The 18,710-nt window shown below is 41.5% G+C and overlaps 1 protein-coding gene across 5 annotated transcripts in view; it reads right to left on the bottom strand.

Moving 5' to 3' along the window:
* Positions 1-18,710, bottom strand: part of REPS2 (RALBP1 associated Eps domain containing 2) — a 202,563-nt gene that overhangs the window by 131,522 nt on the left and 52,331 nt on the right. For all 5 annotated transcript variants that reach the window (XM_003261098.4, XM_012500875.2, XM_030806746.1 and 2 more), the window contains exon 2: positions 13,708-13,831. In XM_003261098.4, coding sequence (XP_003261146.2) covers positions 13,708-13,831 — 124 coding nt within the window. The remainder of the gene's footprint in view (positions 1-13,707; positions 13,832-18,710) is intronic.

Here is an 18,710-nt window from a genome sequence, read left to right as displayed (position 1 = left end):
TCTTTTTTTATTTTTCGTAGAGATGGGGTCTTGCTATATTGCCCAGACAGGTCTCAAGTTCCTGAGCTCAAGCAATCCTCCCGCCTTGGCCTCCTAAAGTGCTGGGATTACAGGCATGAGTCACCATACTCAGCTGAATGTTTTTCCTAGTCACACGTACACAAAATTTGATAGTGAAACTTTGAAAAAAATTAATCAATAAAGTATCTGCTATACAATGATGTCTGTCAAGAAGAAGGTCTATTTGTAGTCATTGGTTAGAATCTTGTCTCTCAAACTGAATTGAATTAACACACAGTAAACAAAGTAAGAGTTCAAACTAAATGTTTAGAGGGTCTGAGGAGACAATGAGAGTCGCCAACCAAGATGACAATTTGTTTCATAATGGTATCTTAGGTTACATTCTTTGAACATAGAAATGCTCTGTATATTAAACATAAATGACTATTTTTCCCTTCCACAAAGAAAATTATGCCTGCTCCTTTTTAAACACTTGACCCTCTACAAAAGAGAAAAATCCTTTGTTTTTCCATATTTGATAGAGATACAGATATATTAGGAATACTTAGGCTGGGAGTGGTGGCTCACGCCTGTAATCCCAGCACTTTGGGAGGCCGAGGTGGGAGGATCGCTTGAGCCCAGCAGTTTGAGACCAGCCTGGACAACACAGTAAGACCCCTTCTGTTAAAAAAAAATTAATAAAAAATCAGCTGGGCATGGTGGCATATGCCTGTAGTCCCAGCTACTCAGGAGGCTGAGGCAGGAAGATCGCTTGAGTCTGAGAGTTCAACGCTGCATCATGCCACTGCACTGTAGCCTGGGTGACAGAGTGAAACCCTGTCACTCAAAAAAGAAAAGAAAAAAAATACCTCAATTTCCTCAATCCATTAGAAAAAATGTAAACAGCATAAATGCAATAATAAATGGCAAGTGACATTGAGCCTCATTAGCTAGACGATATGGAGTGGAGGGTGCTGGGCAGAGAACTCATGTTCCATCAAAATGGCAGCAGCTGTTCACAATCTTTCAATGTTATCTACCAAAAAAGAATGTGAGCCACATTAAAAAAAAAAAAAAAAAAAAAAGAAGTGAAACAAGCTGGTCACGAAAAGACAGGTACTGTGCGGTTTCACTTATATGAGGCGTCAAGAGTAGCCAAACTCATACAAACAGAAAGTAGATGGGCAGGCCAGGTGCAGTGGCTCACGCTTGTAATCCCAGCACTTTGGGAGGCTGAGGTGGGCAGATCACTTGAGGCAAGGAGTTCAAGACCAGCCTGGCCAACATGACAAAACCCCATCTCTACTAAAAATACAAAAATTAGCTGGGTGTAGTGGTGCATGCGCCTGTAATCCCAGCTACTCGGGAGGCTGAGGCACGAGAATCTCTTGAGCCTGGGAGGCACAGGTAGCAGTAAGCCATGATCGCATCACTGCACTCAAAAAAAAAAAAAAAGGCAGTTTCCTATCCAGCAGTTGCCAGGAGCTGGGTAGGAAAAAGAAAATGGGAAGGTGTTTAACGAATACAGAGTTTCCATTTTGTAAGGTGAGGTGAAAAGGTTCTAGAAACTAGTTACCCAACAATGTGACTATATTTACACATTACTGAATTATACATTTAAAATGGTTAAGATGGGAAATGTTATTTGTATTTTATCACAATTAAAAATTTTCAATTTCAAAACATTTTTAATGGCAAAATTTTAATAATCTATTTTAACCCAATATTATCATTTCAACATGTAATCAACATTGAAAACTATTAATGAAATATTTTACATTTTTTTCATATTAAGCCTTCAAACTCCCATGTATATTTTACCCTCCTTGCATACCTCAATTTGCTTGTCATATTTTATGTGCTCAACAGCCACATGCAGCTACTGGCTACCATACTGAAACAGCACAGCTCTAGTTGATAGTTGCTACATGGGAATGTGAGCCATTGTGGACAGAAATCTGTATTTTACTGTATTTTATTATTATTATAATGTTAAATGTAAGCAACTAATTGATTTCTTTTTAAATTATGTAAAGAGTATCCTGTATGGTGGGATGATTTATAGGGAACTGTAAGTGTTCCACTTGAAGAATTTTGACAAATACATATATATATATATATATATATATATATATATATATATATATATATCCCTGTAACCAACACCCAAATTCCCAAATTAAGATACAGAATTTTCCTTCATGCTCCTTTCCAGTAATCCCCTCCCTTTTTTCCACCCAGCAACCTCTGTACTAATTTCTATACTTGCAGATTATCTTTGCCATTATGGAACTTCATAAATTGAATCATACAGTATTTGTTCTTGTGACAAGCTTATTTTACAACCTTTTTGTCTGTGATAATCACCCAATGCATTGTACACATAGTTCATTCTTTTTCATTGCTATGGAGCAATCCACTTTTAAGAATATACTGAGCCGGCCGGGCACGGTGGCTCACGCCTGTAATCCTAGCACTTTGGGAGGCCGAGGCGGGCGGATCACGAGGTCAGGAGATCGAGACCATCCTGGCTAACACAGTGAAACCCCGTCTCTACTAAAAATACAAAAAATTAGCCGGTCGTAGTGGTGGGCACCTGTAGTCCCAGCTACTCGGGAGGCTGAGGCAGGAGAATGGCGTGAACCCGGGAGGCGGAGCTTGCAGTGAGCCGAGATTGCACCACTGCACTCCAGCCTGGGCGACAGAGCAAGACTCCATCTCAAAAAAAAAAAAAAAAAAAAAAAAGAATATACTGAGCCAGGAGCAGTAGCTCACACCTGTAATCCCAGCACTTTGGGAGGCCGAGGTAGGTAGATTTCTTGAGCTCAGAAGTTCGAGACCAGTGTGGGCAACATGGCAAAACCCCATCTCTACAAAAAATACAAAAATTAGGCAGGCGTGGTGGTGCACACCTATAGTCCCAGCTACTCAGGAGGCTGAGGTGGGAGGATGACTTCAGCCTGGAAGGTGGAGGTTGCAGTGAACCAAAACGGCGCCACCACACTCCAGTCTAGGCGACAGAGCAAGACCCTGTTTCAAGAAAAAAAAAAAAAAAAAGAATATATCGAAAATTTTAATCCACTATCCTGTGATAAACATTTGGGTTGTTTCCATCGTGGGACCGTTGTAAATAAAGCTGCTGTGAAATTCTTATAAATGTTTTTTGATGGACATGAATTTATTTATCTTAGGTGTATACCTAAGGACCAAATCCAGTCTGCTGCCTATTTCTGTACATCCCGCAAATACAATGTTTGAATATTTGCAAAAAAAAAAAGAAAAATATTTCATGATGTGAAAATTATATGAAATTCAAATGCCAGGCCAGGCACAGTGGCTCACACCTGTAATCCCAGCACTTTGGGAGACCAAGACGGGTGGATCATTTGAGGTCAGGAGTTTGAGACTAGCCTGACCAACATGGTGAAACCCCATCTCTACTAAAATACAAAAATTAGCCAGGCATGGTGGCACAGGCCTGTAGTCCCAGCTACTCAGGAGGCTGAAGAAGGAGAATCGCTTGAACGCAGAAGGCGGAGGTGGCAGTGAGCTGAGATCGTGCCTCTGCAGACTCCAGCCTGGGTGACAAGAGTGAGACTCTGTCTCAAAAATAAAAAATAAAAAAAATTAAAAATTCAAATTTCACTGTTTATAAATAAAGTTTTATTAGCACACAGCCATGATCCTCCGTTTACATGTTGTCCATGGCTACTTTCATACTACAACAACACAGTTGAGTAGTTGTGACCAAAATCATACTGCCCACAAAGTCTACCTGACCCTTTAAAGTGGGTGAAGGACATGAACAGACACTTCTCAAAAGAAGACATTTATGCAGCCAAAAGACACATGAAAAAATGCCCATCATCACTGGCCATCAGAGAAATGCAAATCAAAACCACAGTGAGATACCATCTCACACCAGTTAGAATGGCCATCATTAAAAAGTCAGGAAACAACAGGTGCTGGAGAGGAGGTGGAGAAATAGGAACACTTTTACACTGTTGGTGGGACTGTAAACTAGTTCAACCATTGTGGAAGTCAGTGTGGTGATTCCTCAGGGATCTAGAACTAGAAATACCATTTGACCCAGCCATCCCATTACTGGGTATATACCCAAAGGATTATAAATCATGCTGCTATAAAGACACATGCACATGTATGTTTATTGCGGCACTATTCACAATAGCAAAGACTTGGAACCAACCCAAATGTCCAACAATGATAGACTGGATTAAGAAAATGTGGCACATATACACCATGGAATACTATGCAGCCATAAAAATGATGAGTTCATGTCCTTTGTAGGGACATGGATGAAGCTGGAAACCATCATTCTGAGCAAACTATCGCAAGGACAAAAAACCAAACACCGCATGTTCTCACTCATAGGTGGGAATTGAACAATGAGAACACATGGACACAGGAAGGGGAACATCACACACCGGGGACTGTTGTGGGGTGGGGGGCCGGGGGGAGGGACAGCATTAGGAGATATACCTAATGCTAAATGACGAGTTAATGGGTGCAGCACACCAACATGGCACATGGATACATATGTAACAAACCTGCACGTTGTGCACATGTACCCTAAAACCTAAAGTATAATAATAAAATAAAATTTAAAAAAAGAAAAAAAAAGAAAAAGGTTGTTGACCCTCGTCTTACAGAATTCAATGGTTGAAGTGAAATGTGGTCCTACTAAATCAATAAGGTTGCATTTAACAGAAAATATTTTACAGTGTTTGAAGCCTTTTATTTAAATTATTTGATTAAAAATTCAGTTTCTCAGTCACACTAGCCACACTGCCACACTTCAAGCGCTCAATAGCCACACATGGCAAGTGGCTACCATATTAAATAACATAGTTGTAGATGCTTGTCTACAATGTTTGATAAGAGATTCCCTGATTTTGTGCTTACAACAAGTCTATAAGGCAGGTGTTACTGGTATATCTTTTCCTCCAGTGAGTCATTTGAAACAGAGAAATTGAGAAACCTGCCGGAGGTCACACAAATAAAAGGTAATGAAGGAAAGATTCATAATGAGGTAGCCTATTGCTAGGACCTACATTCCCAGCCACAAGACTATATTGCCATCCTGAACATTAAAATTCTTTCTAGTACAGATTTGAACATTTAGCATGAAACTGTGGCATTTCAGAAAATAATCTAGAGAAAATCTGCTCAAATGTCTGCATTTTGCAGGTGAGGAAATAAGCCTAGGAAAGAGAGAGCAAGACTTGCCTTAGTCATGCAGCAATACAGTGGCAGAGCTATGACCATAACAAAAATTCTTGACTCCTGACTCCCTTCACTCCTACTACTTTTTGTTACCTATTCACTTATACCAGCTACTTATACATTAACAAAGAATTATGACAATAATGTTCTACAATTCCAAAGTGAAACCATCCCTACACATTTTCTTGAAGTTACTTTGGGGGAAAACAAAAAACAAACAAAAAAAACATCAGGCCAGTCTTATCAACCCAGGCCTGAGTAATCAAAGCCATCTAGTCTCCTATTATCCTCCTATCTGCCCATTGATCTGAAATACCTGTCAATTAGGAAATGGGTAGGTAATAGCCAGATGGCGGGGTGGAGGTTACAATGGGAAGGGTGATCCTGTAAATTTTTGGCAGAGAAGGATGGTGGATACGTTAAATTTCCTGGCCATATCACGGGTAGAACCCCAGGAGTGAGTTAGGAGGTCCACAATCCACTGGGCTCTGCTGCTAGCAAGCAGCATCCCTTTTACTTTACCTCTTTGGGCTTCAATTTCCCCACTATACCTCTTCCAACTTACATCCTCTACATCCATCCCACACACTGCATTTCTCTGGAAGAAGGGCTCTTCACTGGGCTCCATGAACCAGCTCTAGGGGTCCAGAAACCCCTGACATTGAAGGCAACATTTTTTACATAATGTCAGTGTGTATTTTCCTGCTAAGATCCAGAGCTTTTACTAGATTGTCAAAGAATCCCACAACAAAGATTTTTACAAATAAGGTGAAAATCCACAGCTCAGAAAGTTGGGGAGAACCTTTGGGAAGGAGCAACAATAGAGCTAATGACAGGGGTATGGGGTAGAGGGACAGACCCCTAGAAAACACAAATGTCCAGCCGTACAGTCAGTGAACCTCCATAGGCGAACTTTGTCCAAAGCAGCTCTGTGTCCCTGTAGCAGGGCTGGGAGAGGAGGGGTAAAGGAAATTGACAAAGGAACACTGAGGAAAAAAAAGTAAAGGGGGATTGGGTTGGACATCAGTCAGAAAAGATGAGTTGACCTTAGCTTAATGAGACATCCCAACATAGTATTTAGTGTTCAAAATACAGAGACACTGTGTGGACACACACACATACACCACACACACATCACACACACACACACACACACACAGCCAGCTACAACCTTACCTCCTGGGCTTCTTTCTTTACCCTTGGGCTTCCTATCCTGTCTTTTCTATGAATTACCAAACTCGTTGTCACACTCAAAAGATTTCTCTCCTAGCCCTAAGAGATAGGGAGGGTTTGTCAAAGAGGCAAAGCACAGGGACCTCCACCCTCAATTCAACCAGAGAATAACTACTTTTATTTTTCCTTGAATAAAATAATTCTTCTTCAAAAACAAAAGCCACAGAAATAGGACTCAACGCTGCAAAATCCTTCTACCTTTCTTGTATTATTAAAAAAAAAAAAAAAAAAACTAACTAGAGCACAGGAAGCAAGGCAGCAGGATTAGAGTTCCTAAGTCTTGATCCTTATTTTACAGAAGACTTTCTCAGTCTCAACATTACTGGCATTTTAGACTAGATAAGTTTGTTGGTGTTGGAAGAGGGGGTCCTGTCCTCTGCAGTGTAGGGTGTTGAGCAGCATCCCTGGCTTCTACCGGCTAGATGCCAGGCAGTCCCCCTCCGCAGCTGGGACAACCAAAAATGTCTCCTCACATTGCCAAAAGTCCCTAAAGGGATGAAATCACATAGGTGGAGAACAACTGTTTTGCAGATAAGGGAGGAGTCCAAGGGAATTCAATGATTTGCCTCAGTGTCTTCTTGGCAGTAGAATCGTGACCACAACAGTGGCTCACAAATTTTGGGATTTCACAAAATAGGAAAAATCTCTCCCCCAACAACAACAACAAAAGAAATGAAGAAAGCCAACATAAAGTTGCCAACATTTTATCTCGTCAAGAATTTTGCCCCAAACTATTACCCATTATCAATTTCACAAATGACACTTAACAAGAGGAACCAAAAAAAAAAAAACCCAATCTTAGATTTTAATACATTTAGTTTTATAAATAACTCATTCTTTTGTCCTAATTCTAAACTGTGCCAGACTGCAACCAGACCATAAACCAGTTTGGGGAACACAGCCCCAAAGACTACATGAATCGTGTCACTGCACCATCAGAGTTCACAGGCTCCCAAAGGAACTAGTGAAAAGAAATCACGGGGTCTGTCACCTTGACTAGCAAAAAAAAAAAAAAAATTACAACTTCATTCTCCCTACTGTAACTGAAATTTAGCATTTCTTTCCATTATGAATGTAGGCAACAAGCCACTATATTATCACTAGCAATACCGGTAACTTTGGCACCTATCAGATTAGGGTTTTGTTTGTTGTTGTTGTTGTTGTTTTGAGACGGCATCTCGCTCTGTCGCCCAGACTGGAGTGCAATGGCATGATCTTGGCTCACTGCAACCTCCGCCTCCCAGGTTCAAGTGATTCTCCTGCCTCAGCCTCCTGAGTAGCTGGGACTACAGGCATGTGTCACCACGCCCGGCTAATTTTTTTCTATTTTAGTAGAGATGGGGTTTCACCATGTTGGCCAGGACTGTCTCAATCTCTTCACCTCGTGATCCACCCGCCTCGGCCTCCCAAAGTGCTGGGATTACAGGCATGAGCCACCATGCCGGGCCGACATCTTGAAGTACTGTTTATGCATATTACTAATTTGAAAAAGTAGTGGTTATTTCAAACTCTGTTAGATGTTTTATTTAATGCATTAATAAAGAAGCATATATGTTTTGGGGGTTGGTTTTTTTTTTTTTTTTTAGATATAGTCTCACTCTGTTGCCCAGCCTGGAGTGCAGCGGCACAATCTTGACTCACTGCAACCTCCACCTCCTGGGTTTAAGCTAGTCTCCTGCCTCAGCCTCCTGAGTAGCAGGGATTACAGGCATGTGCCACTACGCCCAGCGAATTTTTGTATTTTTGGTAGAGACAAGGTTCCACCATCCTGGCCGGGCTGGTCTTGAACTTAGTAGAGACAAGGTTTCACCACGTTAGCCGGGCTGGTCTCGAACTCCTGGCCTCAAGTGATCTGCCCACCTCGGCCTCCCAAAGTGCTGGGATTACAGGCATGAGAAACCATGCCAGGCCTAGAAGCATGTATGTTGTTATATAACAATTTAACTATTTTAGTGATTATTTCGGTATAATTGGTTTCCATTATAATCCCATGTCTTTGTTGCATTTAAAACATAACTCTGAGAAAGGGCCCACAGGCTTCAGACTGCCAAAGGGGCTCCTGGCACAAAAATGATGAGAAACCCTACTCTAGGTTCTGCCTAACCTTCCCTCAGTCCTCACACGTGCTCAACTTCAGACCCTGGAAAGAAAGGTAACAGCAGGTCCCAGGGCAAATGTTCACCACATGATTTCCTCATCAGAAATTCTCTACCAGTCCTTAATTTTCACCTTCTTTCCTTCTGCCCTAGCTGTTTTGCCATCTGTTTAACCCCAACTCAGACTAGGGTGGGGCTAGAGAGATACCTAGTGCCAACATTTAAGGAGGCACACACTCTCAGGGTGGTGTAAATGTAGAGTTGGCACTTGCCCTGACAGTAAGTGCCCCCTTAAATCATGTGCCCTGTGTCATGCAGCACCCTAGTTCAGATGCAGCTACTGTAACTATACACACACACACACACACACACACACACACAGTTTAAGCAAAGCTCTTGAAAATGCTTGATGCAGCTTTTATTCTTAAACATGTCTCCATACGAGAATCACCTGGAGAGCTGTTAAAAATCCTGATGCTCAGACTGGACTGCTGATATATGAAATTAGAATTTCTGGAGATGGACCCAGGCATCTGTATTTTTTAATTTTATATTTAAAGCTCTCCAGGTGGTTCTCTAGTGCAGACAAGGTTGAGAATCAGTGCCTAAGAAAGATGATATGCAGACTGAGATGACTTCTGTAAAAACTCCTCTGGAGTTCCAGGAGAATCTGAATTCCAATCGTTTTAGATTAAAGAGTGGCAGATGATTAAGACACCCTCCTCATGCGTGGACATGCATCTCTTCATTCATTCATTCAACCAATACACACTGAGTGCCTATAATGCCCCACAGTGCAAGGGGTGTCAGATCCTCTTCCCTCCCCCTTACACAAGCTGGACAAGTGAGGAAGACAGACAAAAAAATAGTGAAACCAGTAAGGAATATTTGCAAACTCTGCTAAGTGCTATCAGGAAACAGATACTGGGAAAGAACAAAGTGGGGAGGAGATTGCCCTGCAGAAGCATTACCCAGCAGGCCCACCCAAGGATCACCTCACTTCCTAGGGATATGGACTTCTGCTCTGAGTTACTGTTTACTCTTGGTTGGGCATTTGATAATCCTAAAAGGGTATATATTAACTTGGAAAAAACTGTTAGCTAACAAGTAATTCTTGTCTGACGGCAATGCAAATACCTTCATCTTAGAAAAAAGGACAATAGCCAAGTTGCACTTGTATTACCCGTAAGGCGTTAATTAGCTTTATACCTAATTTAGCAATTCTATTCCAGCATCCTTTCTTTCTATGACTATAAATAAATCTGACTCTCTATACTTTCTTGAGCCAGTTTTACCATATGCTGGTTCCTTCATGAATTAATGAATCTGACAGAACTACTTTAGGTAGGATAGTAGGGACAGACTCTGAATCCTGAAGGTTGGGAAGGAGCCAGCCAGGGGAAGCAGAAAGGAAAAACAGATCCCTAGGAACCCAAGACCGCAAGATAAAATGGGCATATGGCCTGCAGCAGGAAAGAGGTCACCCAGAAATGGCTAGAAGGCCACTGAGACTGGGGAACAGGTAGTGAGCAAGGGTTTGAGGTTTGAGATGAGGATGGAAAAGTAGGCAAGAACTAGATTGTGTAGGGTGTTACAGATCAGTGTAGGGACTTTGAATGTTTTACAAAATACAACAAGCAAACTACTGGAGGGTTTAAAGGAAGAGGATGGAATAATCTGCTGTGTATTTTGAAAAGATCACACTTTCAAAAGTAGGAAAAGAGGCTGGGTATGGTGGCTCATGCCTATAATCCCAGCACTTTGGGAGGCTGATGCAGGAGAGTCACTTGAGCTCAGCAGTTTGAGATCAGCCTGGGAAACATAACAAGACCCCCATCTCTACAAAAAGACATATATACTAGCCAGGCATGGTGATGTATGCCTGTAGTCTCCGCTACGCAGGAGGATCATTTGAGCCTGGGAAGCAGAGGCTGTAATAAGCCGTGATCATACCACTGCACTCCAGCCTGGGTGACAGAGTGAGGCCCTGTCTCAAAAAAAAAAGTTGGGAGGCTGAGGCGGGCCAATCACTTGAGCTCAGGAGTTCAAGACCAGCCTGGGTAACATGGCAAAACCCCATCTCTACAAAAAATACAAAAATTAGTAGGATTAGTAGGGAGTGGTGGTGCATGCCTGTAGTCCCAGCTACTTGGGGCGCTGAGGTTGGAGGATCCCTTGCAGCCAGGAGGTCAAGGCTGCAGTGAGCTGTGATTGTGCCACTGCACTCCAGCCTAGGTGACAGAGCGAGTCTCTGTCAAAAAACAAACAAACAAAAAACCAGTGGGAAAAGAGAGATCACACTAGAGAAGAGAGGAGGGGCTAGGATGTCAATCCACTGTGGTATCCAGGTAAGTAGTTGAAGATTGCCTGGTCTAGTAGGGACAAAGAGATAGAGGCAACAGGGAGTAAGTTTGGAGCCACATTGCTAGGACTTTTGATGGATTCTATTAAGGAGTGAGGGAAAAGGAGGAATCCAGGGTGGCTGCTGGGTTTCTGGCTTGTGCAGCTGAGGATGGTGGTGGCATTTACCGAAATGGGAAGGACTAGGGATTAGAGGGTCACGCACATACACACAGGTGCATGTTATTCATGACATAAGGGTATCCACCCACAACTCCCTGGGTATGACGCCCTGGGTGTGACAGGGCTAGCACAGCCTTTCAGATTAGGTTCTCACAGAGTGATCTCTTTGGCCTTCAAGATTTGTGTCATCAAGCATTAAGCTAATAGATTTCAAGCAACAAACCGGAAAATTCTAAGTGGCAGCTCAAAGTTTGGCCCAATCTTGCCCTAATTCTTATTCAACATATGCTAACTGCAAATAATTTTTATTTAATCAATCTTTAAATGGATTAGTAGGGAGTGGTGAAGGAAAATAATTCAGAATTAACTCTGGGCATATATAAACCCTCAGAGGTAAAAGGCAGCAACCAGGTTTATAAAACAAAACTGAGAAAGCCTTATATTTGTGATAAACTGTTAATCCTTTACGCAAATGATAACTTCAACAATCCTGCTCCCTGCCCTCAGGAAATTAAACTGTCAATCTGGGCACAAATCAGGTAAAAGACTTAGGTCTAACTTAAAATAAGTAACAAAGGCGTCAAAAATTTATTCTGTATACAATAAAGCAGCTCTAACTTTTCCAGAAGATAAAATTGGAAGATACTATAAGAAAGCTTAATGATCATTTACAATGGAATAAAAACTATCAGTGCCTACCACAAATCCAAATTCAGCGTGATGCAACTTTCAACTAATCAAAGCAAATAACCGCTATGCCTTGCAGCAATGAATACTAGGCCTGCCTGTCAAATGACACTCCATCAAGAAACCTATTTCAAAGAACCAAATTCTGTCATACCAAGGGATGCCTTTCGAGTCCAATATTTTTCCCATTCAGAAAATATTCCATAACAGATTACTGTCAGCATCTTACTAAACAGGAAAAATTGAGACAAGGCTATTTTGCATAGAAATTAAGAGCATGGGGACCAGAAGTAGATCCTGGCTCCGAATTCTACTAACCTTATGTTCTTAGGTAAGTTACTCAACCTCCCTAAAGTTCAAATTTCCATACTTGTAAGATAGAAACAACGGCAGCACCATAGCAGAGACCTGCAGTGTGCAGCCATAACCACAGTAGAGACCTGCAGTGTGCAGCCATAACCATAGTAGAGACTTGCAGTGTGCAGCCACAGTAGAGACTCACAGTTGTCCTCTCCTTGCAGGCACAGGAGAGAATTGTGTTCTCCCACCTGCCCTGCGTTGAAGCGGATTAATGTGACAAGTTCTGGCCAACGCAGTGTGGGCAGCAATAACTTCAGTCATGTCTGGGCCAAAGCATTTAACCGCTAAGGTGAGATACTCTTTCCCTGGTGTGGCGATTATGGAAACAGGTGTTGTGTTGGAGGTGCCACAAGATGAAGCAGCCGGGATCACATGGTCACCACATAGAGGGCAGCTGCCCTAGAGGGTCACCCTGACCCACTGCAAAGTGGAAAATGAACCTCTGTCTTGTTGAGGCACTGAGATTGTGACATTTGTTATCGCAGCTTATCCTAAGCAATGCAAACTGACACAAGTACCAAATTTAGTAGGGTGTCATGAGGATTAAATGAAAGTGTCTGGCACAAGCTAGCCCCCTGATAAAGATTCGCGTGATGACTGCCACCTCCTGATGGTTAGTGTGAAGGTACTGGTCTTCCATAGCCAGCCATCTATGGCAATCTTCTCAGCCATTTGGATTGTCCTAGGAGGTTTCCATGGGCTCACCATAAATCCTGAATCCACTTGTATGTCTATCAGAGACTTCACAGGACAGGCATGAACAGTTAAGAGGTTTTTAACCTCAGAATGAGAAAAAGAAGAAAAATTCCTACATACCTGTATGGACATATGAAAGTAATCTGTATCAAAGTGAATTTTCAGAGGACCTTGGCACACCCCTTGAATAATCACCTTTTTTAAAGGTGATTTTTAAAACCAATCCTGAGGCAACAGAAATACTGCTAATAGTTGGGGGCTTTGCTTTTTGTTTAAATTGTAGAAAGTGCTCAAGCATATAGTGGGTTGAGGGCAGGGATGGCAAGATGAGAAAATATTAAATCAGAACCTTAAGAAGATAAATTCATTCTGCCAAAACTTTGGTAGCACCCAAGTACTTACTAGCATCAGAATAGCGCTTTGGAAACTGAGAATTAAAGGCTGAGCACTGGCAGGGATGGAAAAAAGAAAAGGCATAGTTCCACTCAAACTCCCTTGTTACTCCTCCCCTAATCCCTAACAGAGCCTTCAATAACATTATAGATACCTCAAGTGGAAAATTAAACTCAACGTGATTATTTGCCACAGGCTCTAGAATTCCTGGCCCAATCTCATCCTGCTAAAGAATAAAAGCTATTTTAACTGCAAATCAGTTAAAATGAACTAATCTCAGGTTACTCTCGGAATTTTCCCCATTTAAAAAAGAAAGAAACTAAGCTACCTACCTGCTAAGTTTTCTTATTTTGTTTTGCACAAGAGTTGGAGGAAGCAAGGAGAAATTCCACAAAAGTTTAAACCCATTAAAAATGGCTCTCATAAATGAGAAACTCGCCATGGACAATAAAACATACAAATGTGAGATACTCACCACATTTAATACTCTCTATCCGCACCGGGAGGCCAGATTGTGCTGCAGCAATTAATTTCAGGGCAATGTAAAACTGTGTTGGACCAAAATAACCAACCCGCTTTGCACCACACAGTTCTGTGATCTGAGAACAGACAAGAAAAACAATGCTGAACACCCAATTTCACAACAGGAAAATGAGACAACATACATGATGAAATCTCAAGGATTTCACCTAGTGGCTAACCAAAAAAGTCCCTTAAGAACTTATGTGTGCCCACTGGTCAATTTCCTCTTCCTTTAGTTTACAGGGAGGTTTTTTATTCAGATTACTAAATTCTACCTACTCATGATGTTTCAGAAGTGAGCCACTGATTATTTCTCCTCTTCCAAAGAGAAAAATAAAGGTGACAAAGGATAGCTGTTGCTCTAGTTACAAAGGAGAGTGACTTTTTCAGGGAGTGGATTCTAATGTTCAAAGTCTAGAAAGTCACTGGGGTGAAAAGAGAACAGATTAGTCATTACCACTATTCATGGATTATTCTAGTTTATCTAAATTAAAAGTGAATTAATTATTTTTATAAAGTCCTCAGGCAAAACAATTTCCTAATCTTGGAAATTACATCTTGGGTGCTCAGTTCAGAGGAACAAAAAAGTTCTATATACACATTTTTCAAGATATTGCAATAATGGTCAGTTTCCATCCCATCACCTGGAACAACGACATCCTCCTCCCCACCTAGATTGAAGGCAAATGTTACTTTTCTGTAGCTCCTTTCCGCGTCCCGATACAATATGTTTTCCCAGTGTATTCTCAGAGTACTCTATCCAAGTATCTATTAATGTCCATCACACTGATACAGTGTCTTAGACTTGCTTCAAAATAAAAGGGGGAAGGGAGGAGGTGGGGCATATGGGTAAAACAAGCACAACCAAGAGTTAGTAATTGTTGAAGTTTGGTAATGGGTTCATGAGGGTTCAATATCCTATTCTCTGTACTTTTGAAAATCTCCATATTCAAGTTTTTTGTGACTATTTCCAAATGTATCACATTATAATTAATTATCATCTGTTTATCTCTGCCTCCCATTAAAATGTCTTCTCTTCAATGACAGGGGGCAACTTCCATTCATCTCCTAGCATAAGGATAGGCACCCAAAATACAGTCAACAAATTCTCAATCTAGTGAATGAAACCTACCCTCAAAAATAAAATGTCCCTGAATTTTATAATGTAGCCCTTACTGTGAATATATACATTACAAATCTTAAGATACAGACTATCCCACACAAGGAAAAAAACACACCAACAACATTAGTGTAGTTCCAACGCTGAGATAGTTGTCTTGCAGAATAACTCCTAATATTAAGAAATTGTAGGCTGGGCACAATGGCTCACGCCTATAACCTCAGCGCTTTGGGAGGCCTCAAGGAAGATCGCTTGAGGCCAGGAGTTCAAGACTAGCCTGGGCAACATAGCAAGACCCCGTCTCTATTTTAAAAATAGGAAAAAAAAGAAATTGTAATCCTTGGTATGTGAAAAAATAACAACTATATTTTCAGTGAGTGTTAATCTACTATCAAGTTAACTTTCAGTTGCTCCTTTACCATAACTACCACATCGAACTGGAAAGCTCTTTACTACAGGTAACTGAAATTGCTGGTAAAACATTTATGGTACTTGAAGACTAATACCTTAATCTGACATTAGTAAACGGCCTTATTTACCTTGAAATCTGTCCCTTGGTCCCATATCACCACTAGAATCATTGCTTTGGAGCCAAAGTAGAATATATACACATAAGTGAGTTAAGCCCATAGGTTACTTTCCTTGCTCTTTGTACACCAAACCTCCAAGAGACATACCAAGAACATTCTGAAATAGTCAAGCCTCAAGGAAGAGAAAAGAATTATAAACCTTTGGAACTTACACATGGACTTCTGAATCAAAAAAAAAAGGTTAGTTCTGAAAGGTTTTTTGCATTCATCAAGGTTCAAAGTTTTCTAAGTTTAAAATCTCCATGGAAAAGCTGTAAGTTGTGGGTAGAAATGTTTAATGGTATCTAAAGAAAATAAGGTGAAAAAAAAAGTTTATCCCAGATACTCAATTAGTAGAGATATTTTATATGATTGATCCTTCAAACAGTCCAAATCACTGGGCTTTCCTCAAAATAAAGGGGAAAAAAATGAAAAGATTCCACTCCTCTTCTTTAGTCTAAACTCTAAACCTGTAACACTCCCAGCTGGATCCAACTCCCAGCTGGATCCATCTTAGGTTACACATTGTGCAAATTCCTAATACAGAATAAGAACCTATGGAGTAGTGTTTTCGCAGGTGGAAGGCAAGAGATGAAAAAAAGGAATAGATTAAATCAACTTCCTTACAGCTTACAGATGTACACTAAATGGCTGGGATGCTGGATACAAATCAGAAAAATTCACCGACCATTTGGGAGAAATCTGAACAAAGTTCTGGAAGAAGGTTGAAGGCCACTAACACAGCTTCCCTCCTACCTAATTCTGTAAGATTAGGCGACTATGCTGAGTAACCAGTCTACACATGTTCCAGTTTGCCTGAAATAATACTTTCTTTCCTGGCTGAAATGTAATACATTTTCAGAACTGTTCAAAGGTTTAAATAAGCTTCTCTCGAGTATTATTAAAGGTTTCCTTAGAAAGATTTGAAAATGTAAAAACTCCTAGTGGGAGGGGCTGGAAGAATTCTCCAAGAGCACCCCATTTTCTACTCTCCCTCTGCTGCAGCTAGCAAAATCCAGATTCTTTGCTCTCGCCTCGACTGTTTCAAGTCCTGTCTCCAGACTCACCCACCTTCACACACCAGCTTCTACATTCCCTCCGTGACCTCTTATCAAAACCACATCACCCTCCAACTTCAAAGGGCTTCCAGGACTCTTCATGCCCTTCCTGTGAAACCAAGCATGGCTTCTGAGGCCCTCCTGTCTGGCCCAAACTACCTTTCCAACATCGTCATGTCTCTCTCCTCCCCACCCTGCAGCTAATTAAGACTTTAGTCACACCAGATGCCCATTTCTTTGCCTGCCAGGCTCATTCTTCAAGTCACCTCAAGACCAACCTTATCTTTGAAACTGTAGTCAATTCCACATGGCATGTTCTCTGCATTCCCACAACACTTTTTACTAGCTTTCTATCACATCCCTAGCCTTGCAACACAGCACAATTGGTATTTTGATAATTATCTCCACTGTAGCCCATCTCCTTTCCCTATGCCCCAAGTACCCAGCAGAAGGCGAGGGTATATTCTTATTATTTGTATCCCCCGGGTACTCATACTTTACTATGCCTGCTATATGCTCAGTAGCTCAATAAATGAATGTTGAATTAGTCTTCACAGCCTGTTGCGGCAGAATCTTTCTTCTTCCCCTCCTCTTGTATTACTTTTACAAGTAGCTGCTAAATTGGCTTTAGTCATCTCACACCATATAGCCATAAGAGTTCCTGCAGGAATATAAGAGAATATTAATTTCTCTGTTCCCTTCCTGCTCAGCTAAGAGGGTACCAGTTAGGGTCAAGGCGTAAGGAAAGGCATCTGCCATTCTTTATCCTGGCCCTAGCCCTCATAGCCCAGGAGAATACTTCAGTGATGCTCCAGCCAGTCAGAACTCCAGAGATGCACCTCCTTCTACTCAGCACAGCCCCAGGGGGTGTCAACCCTGCCCAAGCGGGCAAACTCAGCAACAGAAATACAAAAGAGAATCTGAAGTACATGCTTACAAATTGTACCTCAGCCTCTCAGGGAACAGCTGAACACGCCGGTCAACCTCTATGCTGGGTTTTCCTTTCCCATTCATTTATACTTTAACATTGAAGAGAGATTTTCAGTCCAGAGGGACATGGGTGAGCTACTCAAGAAAACATGAACCCCCATATCTGATTACCCAACATTAGGCATTATAGTATATGCCTAAGCCAAACAACACTGCTAAAGAGAGGGCAGACAGGCAGTGCTGAGGTGTGATTTCAGAGAATCCTACCAAAACCTTAAAGTACTTGTTAGTTTAACAAGTTTTGATTGGGCACCTCCCTATCAAAAGCAATGTGCTGAGTGCTATGCTAAGAACTGAGCAGCAATGCACAGAATCACCTATTCTACATACACACACACTCACACACATCCTCTCTCTCCCTCCCTCCTTCCCTCTCATTTTGCCAAACCATCTGAAAAGTGGGTTACAGACACACCTCATGACACACCACCCCTAAGTACTTTACTATTCACCTTCTAAGAACAGGGATATTTTCGTACACCACTGCACCATCATCACCACACCCAAGGAAATCAACTTTAACACAATATTATCATACAACATGATATGGTTTGGCTGTGTCCCCACCCAAATCTCAACTTGAATTGTATCTCCCAGAATTCCCACGTGTTGTGGGAGGGACTTAGGGGGAGGTAATTGAATCATGGGGATCGGTCTTTCCCATGCTATTCTTGTGATGGTGAACAAGTCTCACGAGATCTGGTGGGTTTACAGGCGTTTCTGCCTTGGCTTCTTCCTCATTTTTCTCTTGCCACCACCATGTAAGAAGTGCCTTTTGCCTCCCGCCATGATTCTGAGGCCTCCCCAGGCATGTGGAACTGTAAGTCCAATTAAACCTCTTTTTCTTCCCAGTCTCGGATATGCCTTTATCAGCAGCGTGAAAACGGACTAACATACAACGTATGGTCCACATTCACATTTCCTCGATTATCCAGAAAATGCCTACAGATCTGAATTTTCTTTTCCTCATCCAGGATTTAGTCAATGTTAATGCACTGCATTTTTATCTTATTTTCCCTTAGTCTCCCCCTAATCTAGAACAATCTCCCTTGGTTCTTAATGACACTAAATCATTTAAGAATCCAGGCCAGTTGTCCTCAGAACATCCCATGTTTTGGATTTGTCTGTTTTCTTGTGATTACATTAAAGTCAAACGTTTCTGGCAAGAACACCACACAGGTGATACTGTGATACAGTGAGAGGTACACAGCAGTGAGGG

Source organism: Nomascus leucogenys, chromosome X (genome assembly GCF_006542625.1).
Source record: "Nomascus leucogenys isolate Asia chromosome X, Asia_NLE_v1, whole genome shotgun sequence".
In the NCBI taxonomy this organism is placed as follows: domain Eukaryota; kingdom Metazoa; phylum Chordata; class Mammalia; order Primates; family Hylobatidae; genus Nomascus; species Nomascus leucogenys.
This window is presented reverse-complemented; position numbering and strand designations above follow the sequence as displayed.